The following is a 17,296-nucleotide window of genomic DNA, read 5'->3' on the forward strand; positions in this document are numbered from 1 at the left end:
TCTGTTTTGAATCCTTAGGATTCCTACTCTTATGTTCGATCCACCGCCCCAGCGGTGGCATACGACAGCAAACAATATTATCCCAGCCACAGCCCTCGGTGGCTGAGTCCTACTACCAGACAGGTGGGTGGCGTGATTCAAGCTGCTCTTGTTACTCACAGTCTTGTTGACTGCTTTAAGCCTTAAAATAGTTGTTTGAGTGCTTCACATTATCTTCTTTTTCTGTTTTAAGTTTTGTCACGTAATCTCTGTCACTGTGTGGAAAGTTTTTCTATGCCTAGAACTTCAACACTTGTGATATTGCCATAAGTAGCTGCCTCTGAATTTTGGACTGCCACTAAACATACTCGAAACATAGTTCTAGGCAAAGTTCTTACTGATTTGTCTAGAAACCTTGTGAAGTAGTTGAGATAATCAGTGTTGTGTTCAGATGATAACTCAGTTAGAAATACTCTTTTGATTCTCTAGGTTCTTCATGTATATAATTCTCTTTAAGTATTTGTATCATGATTGCTACAAAGCATGAATCCTGCTTAGTGTTTTTCTATGTAGAATTAAGAGGAAAGTTTAGGTGTGCTTTGGTTTGAGGTATTCTAGTAAAACTGTTACATAAGAAGGTTGTTTAAAACCTGTTTAAAACTGTTAAAAACATGATAGCACCATTAAAAACAAATAAATAAATTTCAGCTTACTACTGTGAGCTGTGACTTGATTGAGGTACATGGTATGAAATGCATAGCTATAACAGTAAAGCAGCCAAATGTGCAAACACTAAAAAGCAAAACAAATTAAACAAAACTCCCAAAACAAACTCCCACTTCTTACACATTTGTTCACAAGCATGTTGTTAATTTTCCCTTTGTATGGTTTCCATTTCACTCAACTAAAACATATCAATGTTTCTACACTTGTATTTTCTCTCTTCATTAGCTCCAAAAGCGGGATATAGCCAAGGGGCAACTCAGTACACCCAAGCCCAGCAAACACGGCAAGTGACAGCTATAAAACCTGCGACCCCAAGTCCAGCAACAACGACTTTTTCCATATATCCGGTGTCCTCGACTGTGCAGCCGGTGGCAGCTGCAGCCACTGTTGTTCCATCCTACACTCAGAGTGCAACATACAGCACAACAGCAGTAACTTACTCTGGTAAGAATTTTGCATGTTTTCTTGCTGGGATCTTTGAAGTTGCTGCAGAAGAAGCTTTCAATGCTCAGAAGTTTAGCACTTCATGCTCAATTACATCATAGTCTGCTGAGAGGTAGCAACCAGTTCAGTCATTACAATGACAGAATGCTTTGTGGTATCTTCAAAATAGTTTTGATGTCTTATGTACTTATTTTGTTAGATATGAGAATATACAGAGTGCTGACATTGCTACCAAAGAGTGACTTATTGTAAGGTGAAAAGGAAAAAAACAGGGAATGCAAAATGTAACAAAATGCATCCACACAGATGTTACTCGCAGGAAGTGGGAAGGGTGTGCATGCAGTTACAGAGACAGGGAGGAACAGTTCAGTATAAATCTTTTAAGTTTGGGATGTCCTGACCCAAAATGGAATGAGAAATGTGTGCTGGAAAGACTTTATTCAACCATTAGGAATCCAAAACATAGTTAAAGATGAAAATATGGTAACTTCATAGCCATAGATGGTAATTAACTGGCATGTTATACATACCCTGAACTTTTTGTTTTCTTTTGTTTCTTGCTTAAAAAGGGATTTTAGTACTTCCTTGAGACAGAGCCTAGTTTCCTTGATTTACTCAGCTAGAAGTCAGGGACTGTCTAGCCAGGCTTTAGTGAGTGAAACATCTTCTCCATACCAAAACAACTTAAATCACTGAAATAGGATGTAATAGCACTAGATATTCTGTCTTTTATCTTCATTTTTTCCCCTTCCTGTCCATATTATCAGTCCTTGCCATTTGGAAACGTGAACAGCAAATCAGATTCTAGAAGATTGCATGCTTCATGTGGCCTTTACTAAATCTTTCATTAAAATTCTTGTTCCATCATACCCAATCTTACCAGATGTACCAGGAAATTTCATATGTTCTCTAGGGATGCTTTGTTATATCGGACTTAACGGTGTGTCTGCAAAGATGTGTCTAGAATTTAATATATTCCCACACAATTGTTGGCTGTATATTTGTCTACTGTGAAACATGAAGCCAAATTCAAGACTGCCTGACAAGATCTCAGTGAATTACTTACATCTTGCCTTGCCCCTCAGCTGTTATGCAACATGATTTGAATTAGTGCATTATGTAATTGATACATTATATATAGTGATGTAACATTTGTTTTTATTTTAATTTTTCAGGTACCTCCTATTCTGGCTATGAAGCTGCAGTGTATTCAGCTGCATCGTCCTATTACCAACAGCAGCAGCAGCAGCAACAGAAACAGGGGGGAGGAGCACGCGCCGCGCGGCCGCCGTAAAAAGGCACCATTCCAAAATAAGCAACTGAAACCAAAACAGCCTCCCAAACCACCCCAGATCCACTACTGTGACGTTTGCAAGATCAGCTGTGCTGGACCACAGGTATCTGTATTATGTATTATTCTACCGTGCTTTATTCTACTATACTTTATTCATAATTTTTTCAGCTAAAAAAGTTACCCTCTTGAGAGTCAAAAATTGCAGAATGGCCTGGATTGGAAAGGACCTTGAAGAACATCTGGTCCAACTGTGCTGTAGGCAGGGACACCTTTACCAGACCAGTTTGCTCAGAGCCCCGTCCAGCCTGGCCTTGAGCACTTCCAGGGACGGGGCACCCACAGCTTTTCTGGGCAGCTGTGCCAGTGCATCATCATCCTCACCATAAAGAATTTCTTCTTAATACCTAAACTTTCTTTCGGTTTGAAGCCATTGCCTCTTGTCCTGTCACTCCATGCTTTTGTAAAAAGTCTCCATCTTTCTTACAGACTTCCTTTACGTACTGGCAGGTCCCAGTTAGGTCACCCCAAAGCCTTTTCCAGGCTGAACAAACCAAATTGTCTTAGCCTTTCCTCATAGGAGGGGTGCTCCATCCCTCTAATTAAGAGTATTTGTTAATTTTTAGACCTGATTCTATACTTGTACTAAAGGAATAATGAAATAAAAATGAGTACTATTATAGAAAGAGTTCCTGTTGGAAGACATAAAGATACACCCCCTGAGGTTATACAGAGGAGCTTCATCTGATTTCAGAATTATTTGAAACTTTGGATGTGATTTGCATGTGTTTCTTCATATGATTTGAATGTGTTTCTTTAGCATAGGAAACTTCTTAGAAAATACTGTTTTCGAAGCTGTGGAATTACACAAGTTTTGTGAATGGGAAACCTGAAAATTTATTCTTCATTATATTCCAATTTCCCAGTTTAGTGTCATAGTGGGTAAAAGTGCCTAGAAAGTAGATACAAAGTCATGCAGAATGTTTATATCTGAGTCTGGCTAACAGTTCTTTTACTTCAGGTAAATTTGCCATTATTTCCTACCTGTCTGCTCTAGATTGCCAATGTTGATATAGGAACTAATACTAACTTCTGCATTTCATTTTCAGTACAGCTTTATTTGTGCACTACCTTCTTTTAAATTTATTTTTCTATTTATCTGGATACACTTAAAGTTTGAGGGAAACCGGAAATCAAAAATAATTGAATGCAATGCAGGAAATGGCAGTTTCTGATCCTGTCAAGTTTTCAGTGGTGATACTGTTGACTGGTACTTTATTGGGAAGTTGAGAAGTTAGAGGAGAAAAACCTGTATTGTTTTACCTAAGTGTGGGATCCTGATGCTGAAGAAGAAAATGTTCTGGTCTTAGAAGTGGCCTGTTAATGCATGCCATACCACAGAAATGTTCAGCATAGGAGGTATTTCCTAGATAAAATATGTGTTATCTGCCGTGTTCTGTATTACATGTATTCACAGGAATGATGAACCAGCAGTACAAAGACAACTTACTGTGTGTTTTGTTTATTTAAACAGACTTACAAAGAACACTTAGAAGGCCAGAAACACAAAAAGAAAGAAGCAGCATTAAAAGCTTCCCAGAACACCACCAACAACAGTACTTCTGCTCGTGGAACTCAGAATCAGTTGCGTTGTGAGCTCTGTGATGTGTCTTGTACCGGGGCAGATGCTTATGCTGCCCATATCCGTGGAGCCAAGCATCAGAAAGTAAGAGATTTCTCTTGTTCTTACTGTGCAAGTCAGTATATGCATTTCTCCCCATCATTTTTATCATTTCAAGGAAGGAGAAAATATGCAAAAACAGTATAATTTAGATTTTTTTATTTAAAAATTTTAGTTCTTCTTTTCCTTTCGAATTTGTCTTTAGGCTCACTATTAGAAGGGCATTGTTGGAAAAAAAAAAAAAGAGGGGGAAATATTGCCATGGCATCAATGAAAAGAGGATATATTGGGATATCACCCAAATCATAGGAAGGTGTGGAGTGAGATGAGGGAAAGGTACCATTGAGGATGTGTATGCTTGTGCCCCCTAACTTTTCTCGAGACCGTTCTTGAGATTCATCTTACTTGTCTGTCTGGGACAGTAAATCTTCCAATGCACTTTGAAACGCTGTAAGCTAAGCTAGTGCAAAGAACAGGCATCATTCTTTGATGGTTCCTGCGAAGAAAACTGTCCTCTGGAAGCAAGGAACAATGTCCTGTAGTAGACTTTATAATGGCTATGGTTAGAAGACTTCTGGTACACATGTTTTTCTTATTGTTTGGGTGCTCTTTTGTGGGCATCCTCGAATAAAAACTGTGGGCTGCGCTATGAAATGCTGTGACCTGTGTTTTAAACTTGACCATACAACACTAAGTGCAATAATAGGTAGAATATGTTTTTAGAAATTACAGATTTTCCTCATAACTCTGGAAAGATTAATGTCACTAACAAATACAGTATTAATACTCTGCTTTTATAGCTCTTTACATATCAGGACACAGGCATCAGTAACGTTGTTCCTACTAAAATAAATAAATCTCATAGCATGTTTAAAATTATCTTCCTCCAAGAGCAAAAAATCAAAATTTAGAGAGACTTCGGAGAACTTGTCCAGTGTTCTTCCTTTGGTAAACTGAGCCATTACTTTCTTGGGTTGTGCTCCAAAATTCCATAGGTGTATGGAGTATAGTATATATTATCCTTTTATATTTGGATATAGTTTCCTCTTTGTGATAGTTGCAAGCCATTGCTGGGTTTAGGTTCTTACCAGTGTGAAAATGATATCACAAAGGATCCATTCCTGTGGTAACTAAAGGACTGTGTGTGCGTTCTACTGGAAAAAAGTAATTTTGAACAGTTGCTTGAGTTTAAATTTATACTATTGTGTGACGTTAATATGTCAGTATTCTGATAGGGAACATAAAAAATAAGAACAAAAGCCTAAGAAACTAATTTGGATAGTTGTGTGCATATCATGGTTGGGTACATGTTCACGTTTAAGGCATGTCTCACAGGTTTGTATTTTTTTTACTGCTGTTTTCAACACTCAGTCTTTAGTTTTGATCTTGCATATTTTTTTCATGTGGATTACTTGCATTGCTTTTTCAGATGGTGGTCAGCAGACACCAAAAAGAAGTATCATTCCATGAGAGACATATTATAGAAAGGCCTGTGCTTATTAATTCTGATAAGCATGTACCTCTTTACTTTCTATGAGATACTAAAAAGCTCTAAAATACCTCTTGAATCCTCCTTAACTATTTCTAAACATTAGAAAAAAAGGGAAAAAAGGAAGGCATTTGCCTAAGGATTCTCTTCAGCTTGGCTAAATAACGTGTAAAGTCTTCAATAAGACTCTTGAAATGTAGCAATCAAAAGACACAGTGTTGCTGAATCTGAGTTAAATAACTCTTAGTTACAAATATTGTTTGGAACCAAAACAGTTTATTGTTCTGCCCCTTTGAAGGAGACTAAAAAGTCACAAGGCAACAAAACAGATACATTGAAACATTAGGAGAAAAATGTATTCTTGAATTTATCCTGAGTTGTAAGCTTGTTGTGTTTGTTATCTAAACGTTTGTGGGAGTAAATGCCTGAATTTCAAGCAAGTAAGTAATGTGAGATAGCAAGTACCTATTTCCCTGTTATAGATGACAAGAACTTTTACATATCCATCTTTTTTTCCTTACTAAGACCACTTTCTGTAAAAAAACAAGCTAACTCTTTATTTATATTGATTTTTTAGATATCGATATTTTTGCTTGTGATACATTATTTTTACAGCTATCTCAGGGAGATCATGTTATGAGTTTCTCTTCCTACTTACAGGTAGTAAAGTTGCATACAAAACTTGGCAAACCCATTCCTTCGACTGAACCAAATGTGGTTACCCAAGCTACTTCCTCAACATCCACATCTGCTTCCAAACCAACGGCCTCTGCTTCAAATATAGCAACTAGCAGCAGTACAGTGAACTCCTCTGTTGCATCCTCTGCAGTGAAAGTTCTTACTCCCACGGCAAACACCACACTTAACACTGCATCCAACAACAAAACATCTTCAACTGCTGCTAACATAGCAGTAAAGAAAATATCTACACCGAAAATAAACTTTGTTGGCAAGTACCGAAGTCAGTCTTTATTTTGAAACCTAACCTATTCTGTAAATTTTTCTTAAGAACTAGTGCAGCAGAGACAAATATATTTAGGTAACTCCATGCATGATTTACTCTGCTGTGTTTAAGGGAATTACTGATAAGTGAGAATTTCTATAAAAGTTTTGCTTCTGAATTGATGTTGGTGTTTTCTGCCCAGTTGTCTCCACCAGGCCCCTCCTGAATACTTTTCCCACGTTCATAAGAAGCCTCCCACCTTTGGTTTCTTATGTAGTAGCTGCTGGAGTATTGCAGTGTATAGTCCTAATTTCAGCTCACAACCTGGGCTGTTAATGCACATGCAATAGATTGGCAGTTTGTGATGGGCAACTGAAACATCCTTTTTCAGTGGAAAACTAACCATGTAAGCTTTGAACTGAACATAACAGAGGTGGGAAGCAGTTGTTCCACAATAAGCTATCCTGCTCTTCAAGGAAAGACCTATACAGTTGCAACACTAGGGGTATACTGCCTTTACTAGTACAAACATTATAAAGTTTTGAAATACTTTTTTTAAAATATATAAATTTTCAAAATAACAAAAAAAGATATTATTAAAATACATTTTCTGAGTTGTTTCCCATTCAGTCCTGTCCCTTGAAAAAGCAGGAAAACAAATAACAAAAATGGTGATTTTATAAAGCAGACATTTTTCTTGTTAGACTAAACAACTTCAGTGTTTAAGTAACCTGAATGTTAAATTTACTGTTAAAATATTTAATTGTATTGAAAATATATTTAAGTTTTGGTTGGTTTTAAAATCCAATAGATTTTAAAAGACCTATAATTCTTTGCCCAAATCATAGGTATTTGCAAATAAAATCTTCAGTTTGCACATTATGTTTAATCACATTCTCATTTTATGAAGAGCAATAATTTAACTTTTGTTTTTGATTTCTAGGTGGTAATAAGCTTCAGACAACAGGAAGTAAAATGGAAGAAATGAAATCAGCTGAAAGTGTTAAAACTCCTCCTGCTGCTACAGTGCAAACACAGGAAGTAAAGCCTGACACAGCAGCTGAACCAGTGACTCCCACAACTCTTGCTGCCTTGCAAAGTGATGTCCAACCAGTGGGCCATGACTATGTGGAGGAGGTATTAATATGAAAATATGTATTATTTTTAACTGTTATAGTGAACCTAATCATGGAGTGATTGAGCTTGGTGGAGACTTCTTTAGATCACCTGATTCAGTCACCCTGCTTAAGAAGGACCACCTACAGCCAGTCACCCAGGACCATGTCCAGATGTTTTTTGAGAATGTCAAAGGATGGAGACTCCATAAGTTCCCTGAGCAGTTGTGCGAGAGCACAGTCAGTCACCATGAAACAGAGTGTTCTGATGTTCAGCTATTTTTCACTTAGTGCTAATTGCCTCTGGTCCTGGCAGTGGGCACCACTGAAAAAAGTCTGGCTGTGTCCTGTTTTACCCCTCCTCCAGGTATTCATATGCACTGATATGATCCCACTCAGCCTCCTTGTCCCTAGGTGAGACAGTTGCGGTCCCTCTGGATGTCAATGCAACCCTTTGGCATATCATCCACTCCTCTTGGTTTTTTATGTCATCAGCAAACTAGCTGAAGATACATTCTCCGCCATCATCCAGAGCATTACTGAAGATGTTACAGAACTGTATTGATCCAGGGGCTGCATTGCTGGCTCCTGGCCTCCAACTGGGCTTCATTCTGCTGATCACTACCCTTGGCCAGGCTGTTCAGACAGCTTTCAGTCCAGCTCACTGTATACTTATCCAGCCTATGCATTAGCAGCTTGTGTTGGAGGATATTGTGGTGAGACTGTGTCCAAGGTTTTATTGAAGTCCACAGGGACAATCTTGACAGCTCTGCCTTCATCTGCCAGGCCTTCGCCTTGGTTAAGTTATTCTGACTGCTCCTGATGGTTTTCTTGCCCTCATTGTACCTGGAAATGGTTTCCAGGATTAGCTGCTCCATTGCCTTCCCAGAGATTAAGATGGGGTTGACTGTAATTCTCTGGGTTCTCCTTGAAGATAAGACTGACAATGCATTGAACCTGCAAAGGCTTGTGCATATGTTTACATTTTTGTGTTGTGCATATTTTTTTTTTCTTCATGTGGTTGGTATGACATAGGTGGACCAGCTCTGATGTGAATTTTGCATGATACACAGGTCTGTGATTTATTAGCTCACTATGTTCAGGTTTGAATTTAGAGCTGTGTACTCTTTGAAATGGAAGGACCTTGTTCCCTGCTCATTACCAAGCACAGTGGTGTGTCTGTCAGAAATGAAGGTTCTACTTTTCAACTTTGCCTTCTTTCAGTTATTGTGTGAACTTCTTAACATGTTTTAGGACAGGTAGACATTATCCAGTGGCACTGGATAATTTGATTAATGGATAATTTAATTTTATATCAGCCTTATAAAATAAAAAAGAAATGACCAAATGTGTTATAACTTTATTTTCCAGGTAAGGAATGATGAAGGAAAGGTGATCCGCTTTCACTGTAAACTCTGTGAATGCAGTTTCAATGATCCTAATGCCAAGGAGATGCATTTGAAAGGGCGGCGGCACAGACTTCAGTACAAGGTAAAAATGCTGATGCTTCTCTCTGAAAATCAACCAGATATCAGCTAACTGGTCTGGTCACCTGCTCTTAGGTTTGAAGACTAGACAAAAGTAGACACTCTGAGTAAACAGCGTGAAAAAAAAGAGAAATATATTTCATAGGCAGTGTAGTCTTAAAAGAATAATGCAAACTGAAATTTTATTTTGGTTGAGGCTTGAATGTTGCTTGTAGTCTAGGCGATGCTTAGTGAAGTGAAGCAACAATGGGTTCCTTATGTTGTTTACCATGAAGTTTTAAAGAGTATAAAATAGTATTGCTCAGTGTTTTTGGTAGGATAAACAGCACACACTCTTTGTGTTGCAGACTTTTTAATGGTAAGTGCATTTGTGCAGTTCTAAAACTGCATTTTGCTCCTTTTGTTTTTATTGTAGATGAGTAGTGTATGTTAAATATGTCAGAACTACTCAATAACCTTGAGATGAGGACAGGAAAGCAACATTTAATTCATTACTTTTCTGATCTAGAAAAAAGTAAACCCAGACTTACAAGTAGAAGTGAAGCCCAGTATTCGAGCAAGAAAAATTCAGGAAGAGAAGATGAGAAAACAGATGCAGAAAGAAGAATACTGGAGAAGGCGAGAAGAGGAGGAACGCTGGAGGATGGAAATGAGGTAATGCATTATGTTTCATGAATGAGTGTGACAACCTGCTGTCAGATTGTCTGAAACTAAACTCCATAGTTACTTAATTTAAATACCGTAGGGAACTCTATACTGTCGTGTTTTAAATTGTCATTCTCTCACTGGGATTTTTGTTTGCTATTCTTCAATCCTTCTGAGTAATGCAGAGTTAGTAGAATTACTTTGCCATAAATGCAGACCTACTTTTACAACAATAATTCATGTTGTTACTGTCTCTTCATTGGTATTTGCTCATGACTGCTAGAAGTTGTTGAAGACAGAGAAGGATCTGTCTAGAGCAGTGTCAAGTATTAACTACTGTATAAAAAGAATACTTTGATTGATGCACTTCAGGCGATATGAAGAGGACATGTACTGGAGGAGAATGGAGGAAGAGCAGCATCACTGGGATGACCGTCGCAGAATACCAGATGGAGGATATCCTCATGGCCCTCCAGGACCACTAGGTCTGCTGGGAGTTAGACCTGGAATGCCTCCTCAACCTCAAGGACCAGCAGTAAGTTTCTTACCTTGAGGAAAAAAATTAAACCATTCTTACCAGGAGGCACAGTTAAGAAATATAAAATTACTCAGTGCTACTGCACTTGTCTCCGGTGTTTCTTAATAAAGGATTTGGAAAAGAGAGGAAGAAATTATATGCTAATGAAATGGTGTAGGTGTACTAGTCCTCCAGAATAAGTCCAATGAAATGACAAGAGGATGCTTTAAATATTGCTTCTTATGAAACACAAGTCATACTGAATTCTTCTATTTTTTATTTGATTGTGTTATACAACATTATTTACCTAATTGTGGACAAATGTATGGATAAAAAGTATCTGGGTCATCAGACTTGGAGAATAATGGTTAATGGTGCATCATATTCTAGCAGTGTGGAGTGCAGTACCACACTGCACATGTGTTGATTCTGGTATTAGACTGAAAAGCACCTTATCAGGGATCTGAAAGGAGATGGAGTGAGTGCACATTGCTGAGGTTTGCAGCTGGCATGAATCATGTTGGGATGGGGAGAATAGCTGATACCTTGGATGGCAAGGCCACCATCCAGAGGCACCTAGGTAGGCTGTAGGAGTGGAGCATTATGGAATTCTGCAAGTACAAGTGCCTAATGCTGCACTCAGAAAGGAAGAACCCCTTGCATTGATTGAGGCTGGGTAGCAGCTCAGCTGAAAGGGATCTGGGGGTCCTGACAAACAGCAGTCTGGTCATGTGCCAGCAGTGTGCCCTGGCAGCAGGGCCAGCAGCTGCCTGGGCTTTAAGAGGAGCACAGTCAGTTGATTAAGGGAAGTGATCAGCTTTCTTAAGACCCTAACTTCAATGCTACATTTAATTGTGGGCTTTCCAGTAGAAGATACATAAACTATAATGGGCTCAGTGTGGTGCTAGATGTTCAGGGGTCTGGAGCACTTGCCCTGTGAGGAGAGACTGAGGCATCTGAGATTGTTCAGCCTGGAGAAGAGAGAGCTTCAGTGGGACAGAGCAGCCTTCTAATAGCTGTGCTTTATAAAGGAGCCAGGGTTTTTATAGTTATGAGAGGGTGAGATATATCTAGCTTAAGCAAACACAAAGGAGATTTAGACTGAATACAGGAAATCTTTTTTTGTACAGATGTTGTACAGCCACCATCTTTGAAGTTTTTCAGAAACTTAACGGGCTAAAGCCCTGAGCAACGTGATGTGGTCTTACAGCTGACCACGTTTTGAACAGGAGGAGATTGGACTAGATGACCTTCTGAGGTCATCCTGTACAATCCTTTGATTGTACAAAAGAAATCATGGATACTTTATTTTCCAGCAATATCCAGGTATTTCCCAGTTGAGGAGTACCTCTGATCTTGGGATTTGGCCTTAGTTTAATTTTGATACACTTCATGTCTTTTCAGACATGATTGATTGTGGCAGTGTAGGCTGTTGAGATAACTTCATGTTTTGTTACATTTCAGTGATGTGAGGTTTGAATATTCTATTCCTTAGCCACATGTTTGGGTTTTGGTATTTTGTATCATTTGCGAACTTGGAAGTGCACCCAGGTTTCAGAAGAACACTTTTTTTGTCTGTTCAGCCTCTGCGCCGCCCTGACTCCTCTGACGACCGCTACGTGATGACCAAGCATGCTGCTATATATCCAACTGAGGAGGAACTTCAGGCAGTCCAAAAAATTGTTTCTATTACTGAGCGTGCTTTGAAGCTGGTTTCTGACAGCATGACTGATCACGAAAAAAGCAAGAACAAAGAGGGAGATGACAAAAAGGATGGCAGTAAAGACAGGTATTTTTTAATTACTTTTTAAGGATTTTATTGTTTTTCCTTACCCTGTTATCAGTGTTTTCAGTATCTCATTTCTTTGGGCTTTTATGCAGTATTTTGAAGTCTCAGGAAGATGTGGAGTACAATTTTATTTTACTTTTCTATCTTCAGGATTATTTTCATGATTTTTGCATTATTATTTTAAATGCAACTTTTAACTACAATTCACAGAGCTTTGAAAGGCGTTTTACGGGTGGGCGTTCTGGCTAAAGGTTTGCTGCTCCGTGGAGACCGAAACGTCAATCTTGTTTTGTTGTGTGCTGAGAAGCCCTCCAAGACATTACTCAGTCGTATTGCTGAAAGCCTCCCTAAGCAACTTGCAGTAAGTAGAATTGAAATTTTTGGATTTGAGTTTTTGTGAAAGTACTGTGAAAATCTGTCCTCAAGTTAAATGTCAGTAGGACTCACTGTGCTGCTACATGACATAGCTCAGGTTCAGCTTCTTTCCATTTTCTGAGTGTTTTCATCTGAATTCAGAGACTGCTGCATGTTCTGCTTCCTCCCTATTGTGACCATACAAGCATGTGCTCTAGCAGTGTAGTATCAATCACCATTTAACAGATTTCTTTTATTTGGGAAATAGAAATGAGCACAAGAAAGACCATTTATCAGTTACTAGCAATAGAGATAATTGCAGCACATTACATGTTACAGCATGTCTGCTGCCTCAGGTCAAAGTTCTCCATTAATGCCAGTTTTTTATACTTACATCTTGTTTCCTTATTGTATGTGTCAGTGCTTTATTGTTCAAAATTAGCCAGATAAATCTAGTGTGGGATTTTTAGAATTTGGACTGTTTAAAAAAGTAAACATGCAGTCTTAGACCGTTCAGTGTAATATAAACCCTTTTTATTTCCACAAGAAAGTATAAAGTCTCTGCTGAACAAAGCCTGTCACTGTAGAGTGCTTGTCGCAGCATCAGTATTTCAATGCAATCTAGTAAAATGCTGGACAGAATCACTGGCATGATAGAAGCTTTAGCAGGATCAGCTTAATGAAAAAGTAGTCTGAAGTTTGCTTTTCTTTGAAGTAATAGAACAGAAGTAAATTTAACAAATGGACACCTTGATCTGTCTTCGTGGAAATGTTCACCGAGTATGTAGAAGAAAGTCACAGAGGGCCCTACAGCTTTGTTTTGGGGCTATTTAGAATTATTAAATAAAGTTGCAAAAAGCAATTCAAAATAAACACTTTATTAATTAAACTTACATTTTTTCCCTGGTGCTTATCTTGCCCTTTTTTCTTAGCATATTGTGACACCAAAGCACAGAATATACCAAGCAATACCCATTTGTAATTGTGAGCTTGAAAAATAAGCATCTTTGCTTTTCAAAGACTTCTGTGTTCCAGTGAGAAACACCCTGCTGACATTTTAATTGGCTCTGAGGCTTTTCTTTATTTCAAACACCATCAAGATTCTTGTTATATAATGTCTGTTAATTTCCTTTCTCGGCAGTTTTTTTGAATTCTAACTGCTTGGTTGTGTATTTTCATTAATAATTTGGAAACAATATGCAAGTCCACATATCTTTATACTGTGTAGTGTGTTTCTATGACTACAGAGGTATCTGTTTCATATAATTATATTGTGTTTCTGTCTTTCTGTTGAAAAAAGAATATGTTGGAATCCTTTTTCTTCCTGATACTTTTAATGGCCACATGCTAACATAAATTTCTGTTTCTTGATATTTAGGTAATAAGTCCAGAGAAATATGATATCAAGTGTGCAGTCCCAGAAGCAGCAATAATTTTAAATTCCTGTGTGGAACCCAAAATGCAAGTTACAATCACACTGACATCTCCAGTCATTCGGGAAGAGAACATGAGGGATGGAGGTTGGGAAGTTGTTAAAGATGTTACTTATTTCTCACCTGTTTTTTTATGTTTATCTATTCTGCTTAAGATGGCACTAAGGTCCTGGAAGGCAACATGCTGGCACACATATTTGATCAAAACTTTGTTTTTCAACAACCAGTCTCAGTAGAAAACAGTTGGTTAAAATAAATGTGTATATGATGCTTTTATTTAATTTTTAAAATTTCTAACTTTATGTCCAACCTCAGCTTTCTGGAAAAGGTACAAGCTTGATTTTTTTTTCTTCCCTTTTAAAATTATGTGGAAAACTAAGTATTTTATAGCAAGCGGCTATAAACTGGCTTTCTAGAGCAGTCTTGCCTAAAGAGAAAGATTGTATGGATTTAGAAAATCAAATCAGAGGTTTTTGGGTTCGAACTGGGTCAGTATTACCATCACTTAGACTTTCTGAATAGTGGCACTTAAAATGCACTTTTACAGTACTTTTGACAGTAACAGTGCTTTTAACTTTAAAAGATAATGCGATTTTTTCCAGCTCTCTGAGGTTGTTTTTTGGTCTGGAGTGCTTTTTGTGTATATATTTAGGCTCCTGGTATTACAATCACTCTTCTATCCAACTGGCAAACCCAACTAGTACAATAAGAAATGGCTTTGTCGTTGAGCTGAAGCAGAAGGTGGAGCTTGGGAATCAATTTACGTTTGTGAAGTCCACAGTTTCTTTGGTGCCAGCAGTGTTGCTTTAGGGTCTGTTCTGTAACACTTTCAAAGCTCCAAAAGCTTTTAAGCCAACAAGCATGATTAATGTCTGCAGTACATTGGTTCTTTTTATTTACGGGTCAGATAAAATTAACTTTTGTTTCCTTTTAATCCTATATTTTCGTAGTTGAAAGGGATCATAGCAAACAGGGTTCTGGTGTTTGACAGTGAACCTACAAATAGGAAATCTGAGGCTGTTTTAACACTTCTCATATACAGGTTGAAAGAAATTTTATGTGTGTATGTATACATGTGCTTGTGTATATACGTATTTATATAAGCCACTGAGGTTTTTTTTTAGATTTCATCTCATCACTACATGTCCTCTAAAACACTTGAGGTTTTTATATTGCATTACTAAGTGTCCTGTAGCTGTGACTAGTGCATTTATAAGCAAGCTATGTTAAGAAAGTCATCCCACATAATCAGAAAGAAAAATTTTCAACATGCATTTTGTGGTTTGGATGACTTCCAAAGAGTCTTAGAGTGCTTTTGTTTTAAGCTGTGCATTTTATTCCTAGCTATAAAGGCTTTGTATGTGTACTGTCACACCCAACCAATTTTACTTGGTTTTGGACAATCTGAGTATAACATGACTGGGCTGAATCCAACTTTCCATATTATTTAAGTTTATAAAAAAAAGGCATTTTATTATTAAATTAGACTAACCATTTAATGAAATGAACCTTAAACACCATGTGTATTTCTTGATATACTGTGAAGAAGTGCAGTATTGATTCCTGCTACTATACTCAATTCAACTAAGTGGTTTCTGGCCCAAAATTCTATGATGTGGACTAAAAGTAAAACAAATTTCAAATTACTACCATCCGTCCCCTAAGTTACGCCGCCAAAAGGAAACAAATCTGTATTTTTGTCTGACCCGCACTTGAGTTAAATTATCTTTGTGAGTTTATTCACTGCTGAATGCAGTACTGCCTCTAGGCAAGCAAAATCAAGTTAGATTTCTCTTCAAGACACTGAGCAGTATAAAATGGATGTGCAGAAAAGTTCACTTTTGAAACTGGAGCAAATAGAAGACTGAATTGCCAATTATTGCAGCAAAGAAGTTCCTTATTCCGAAGACTGCTGCTTATTTGCTGCAGAGTAACAGTATGTGTTTGTGTTTTTCTTACTGCAGCTTCTCATGCTCTGTGTCTTACATTGGTTTGAAGTTTTCATTTTCCTTAGCCCGCTTGGGGAGCTAGTTCAGGTGTTAAGGAAGGCTTTACCGGAAGAACCAGTTGGAGTAAAGATGCAACTTGAGTCTTGCACGTGGAGTAGAATCATGTTTGATGTGTTATTAAGTAAAAGGCTTAAAAAAAAAAACAAACAGTGAAATGAAATTGTTAACCGCATAGCTACTGTTCCTTACAGTATTGTGCGTTTGACAGTTGACCGAATCGGATATATTTGAAGAGCTCTAACCCAGCTGTGGAGTCTTCCTTCGGCAAACAAAGTGTACATACCTACAAACACCTCTGCGTGTGCGCGTGTGTCTCTTTTATCCTTAGCTAACAGCCCCGGTCCAAAGCCTTCTAGCAGAGGGACTTGATTCCTGTCAGGGGTTGCTGCCAAGACATCGGAAGGATTTTTGACCAAGGTTTTCTAAAGCTCAGTGTCACACCTGCCATACTTTACAAAGGAGGGGTTTGGATGCATAGTCCTAGCATCTGCTGTTACTTTGTGTTTGTTTTCTGTTTTGTTTTTTTCTTTTCGTCTTTGTCTCTCTCCTAGAATGAAGCAGTGTTCACACTAGTCTTATAATAGTTGACTGGATAAAATGCATTTTACATAATAAAACTTACCTAAATTGACATACCTGTTAACTTTTAATGAAGAGGTAGTGTGGACACAGCACGTCTAATTAAAGATTAACCCCTTATGTTTAGGCTAGTAATAAGTTTTACAGGGTAAGAATTCATGCCCATGTTTTGAAAAATTAATTCAGTTTTTGTCCTAGTTTAGTAGGGTGGTAGGTTAGGCATCTGATTTTAGTTACACAGTCTTTAAGGGGTTAATCCAGAAATGTGAAACTTATGCAAAAATCCACAGAATAAATATTACAGGAGTTGCCTTGATACATTTTTTAGTCAGTGTTTTCTCAATGTAGTACCTGCCTCAGCAACTTCTGACTTTCAGAGTCTTTCAAGTTCCAAGGGTGTTCTTATGACAGCTATTACTAACCCATTTTAGATGAACATTTCCAGCACTGAGTAAGATTCTTTCCTGTACATTTAAATTGCAATTCCTCTCAATAAAACTATTTTACAAGTTGAAGGTTTTCAGAGGTAGAAATTTCAAATTAGTAATGAACTATTGTGCTAAAAGTTTGCACAATGTCACCTATTTACATATTAGTTTTAGAAGAGTGTAAATAATTGACTGATTAGACTATTGGCCCCCCAGCACATATTTGCATTTTTAATTTCTCAGCCTTATTTTGTCACTTTTTCCTCTGGTGGGTCTTCTCAGGATGTACTCCCTGTCTCATATATCTGGGTTATGCTCCTTTAATCATTTAGCTTTAACTGGCACCTCTCTTGTGTAGGTTTGGAGGGGATTTTTTGTTGTTGTTTT

The 17,296-nt window shown here is 37.8% G+C and overlaps 1 protein-coding gene across 1 annotated transcript in view; it reads left to right on the forward strand.

Annotated features, from left to right (window-relative positions):
* Nucleotides 1-17,296, forward strand: part of ZFR (zinc finger RNA binding protein) — a gene marked incomplete at its 5' end in the record, with an annotated part of 28,850 nt that overhangs the window by 1,712 nt on the left and 9,842 nt on the right. Inside the window, 14 exon segments of the mRNA XM_031063076.1 lie at nt 19-79; nt 82-123; nt 931-1,149; nt 2,325-2,436; nt 2,438-2,546; nt 3,975-4,166; nt 6,271-6,559; nt 7,497-7,690; nt 9,040-9,159; nt 9,664-9,809; nt 10,173-10,335; nt 11,901-12,106; nt 12,317-12,467; nt 13,839-13,980. Coding sequence (XP_030918936.1) covers nt 19-79; nt 82-123; nt 931-1,149; nt 2,325-2,436; nt 2,438-2,546; nt 3,975-4,166; nt 6,271-6,559; nt 7,497-7,690; nt 9,040-9,159; nt 9,664-9,809; nt 10,173-10,335; nt 11,901-12,106; nt 12,317-12,467; nt 13,839-13,980 — 2,146 coding nt within the window.

This window comes from Geospiza fortis, unplaced genomic scaffold (assembly GCF_000277835.1).
Source record: "Geospiza fortis unplaced genomic scaffold, GeoFor_1.0 scaffold174, whole genome shotgun sequence".
In the NCBI taxonomy this organism is placed as follows: Eukaryota; Metazoa; Chordata; class Aves; order Passeriformes; family Thraupidae; genus Geospiza; species Geospiza fortis.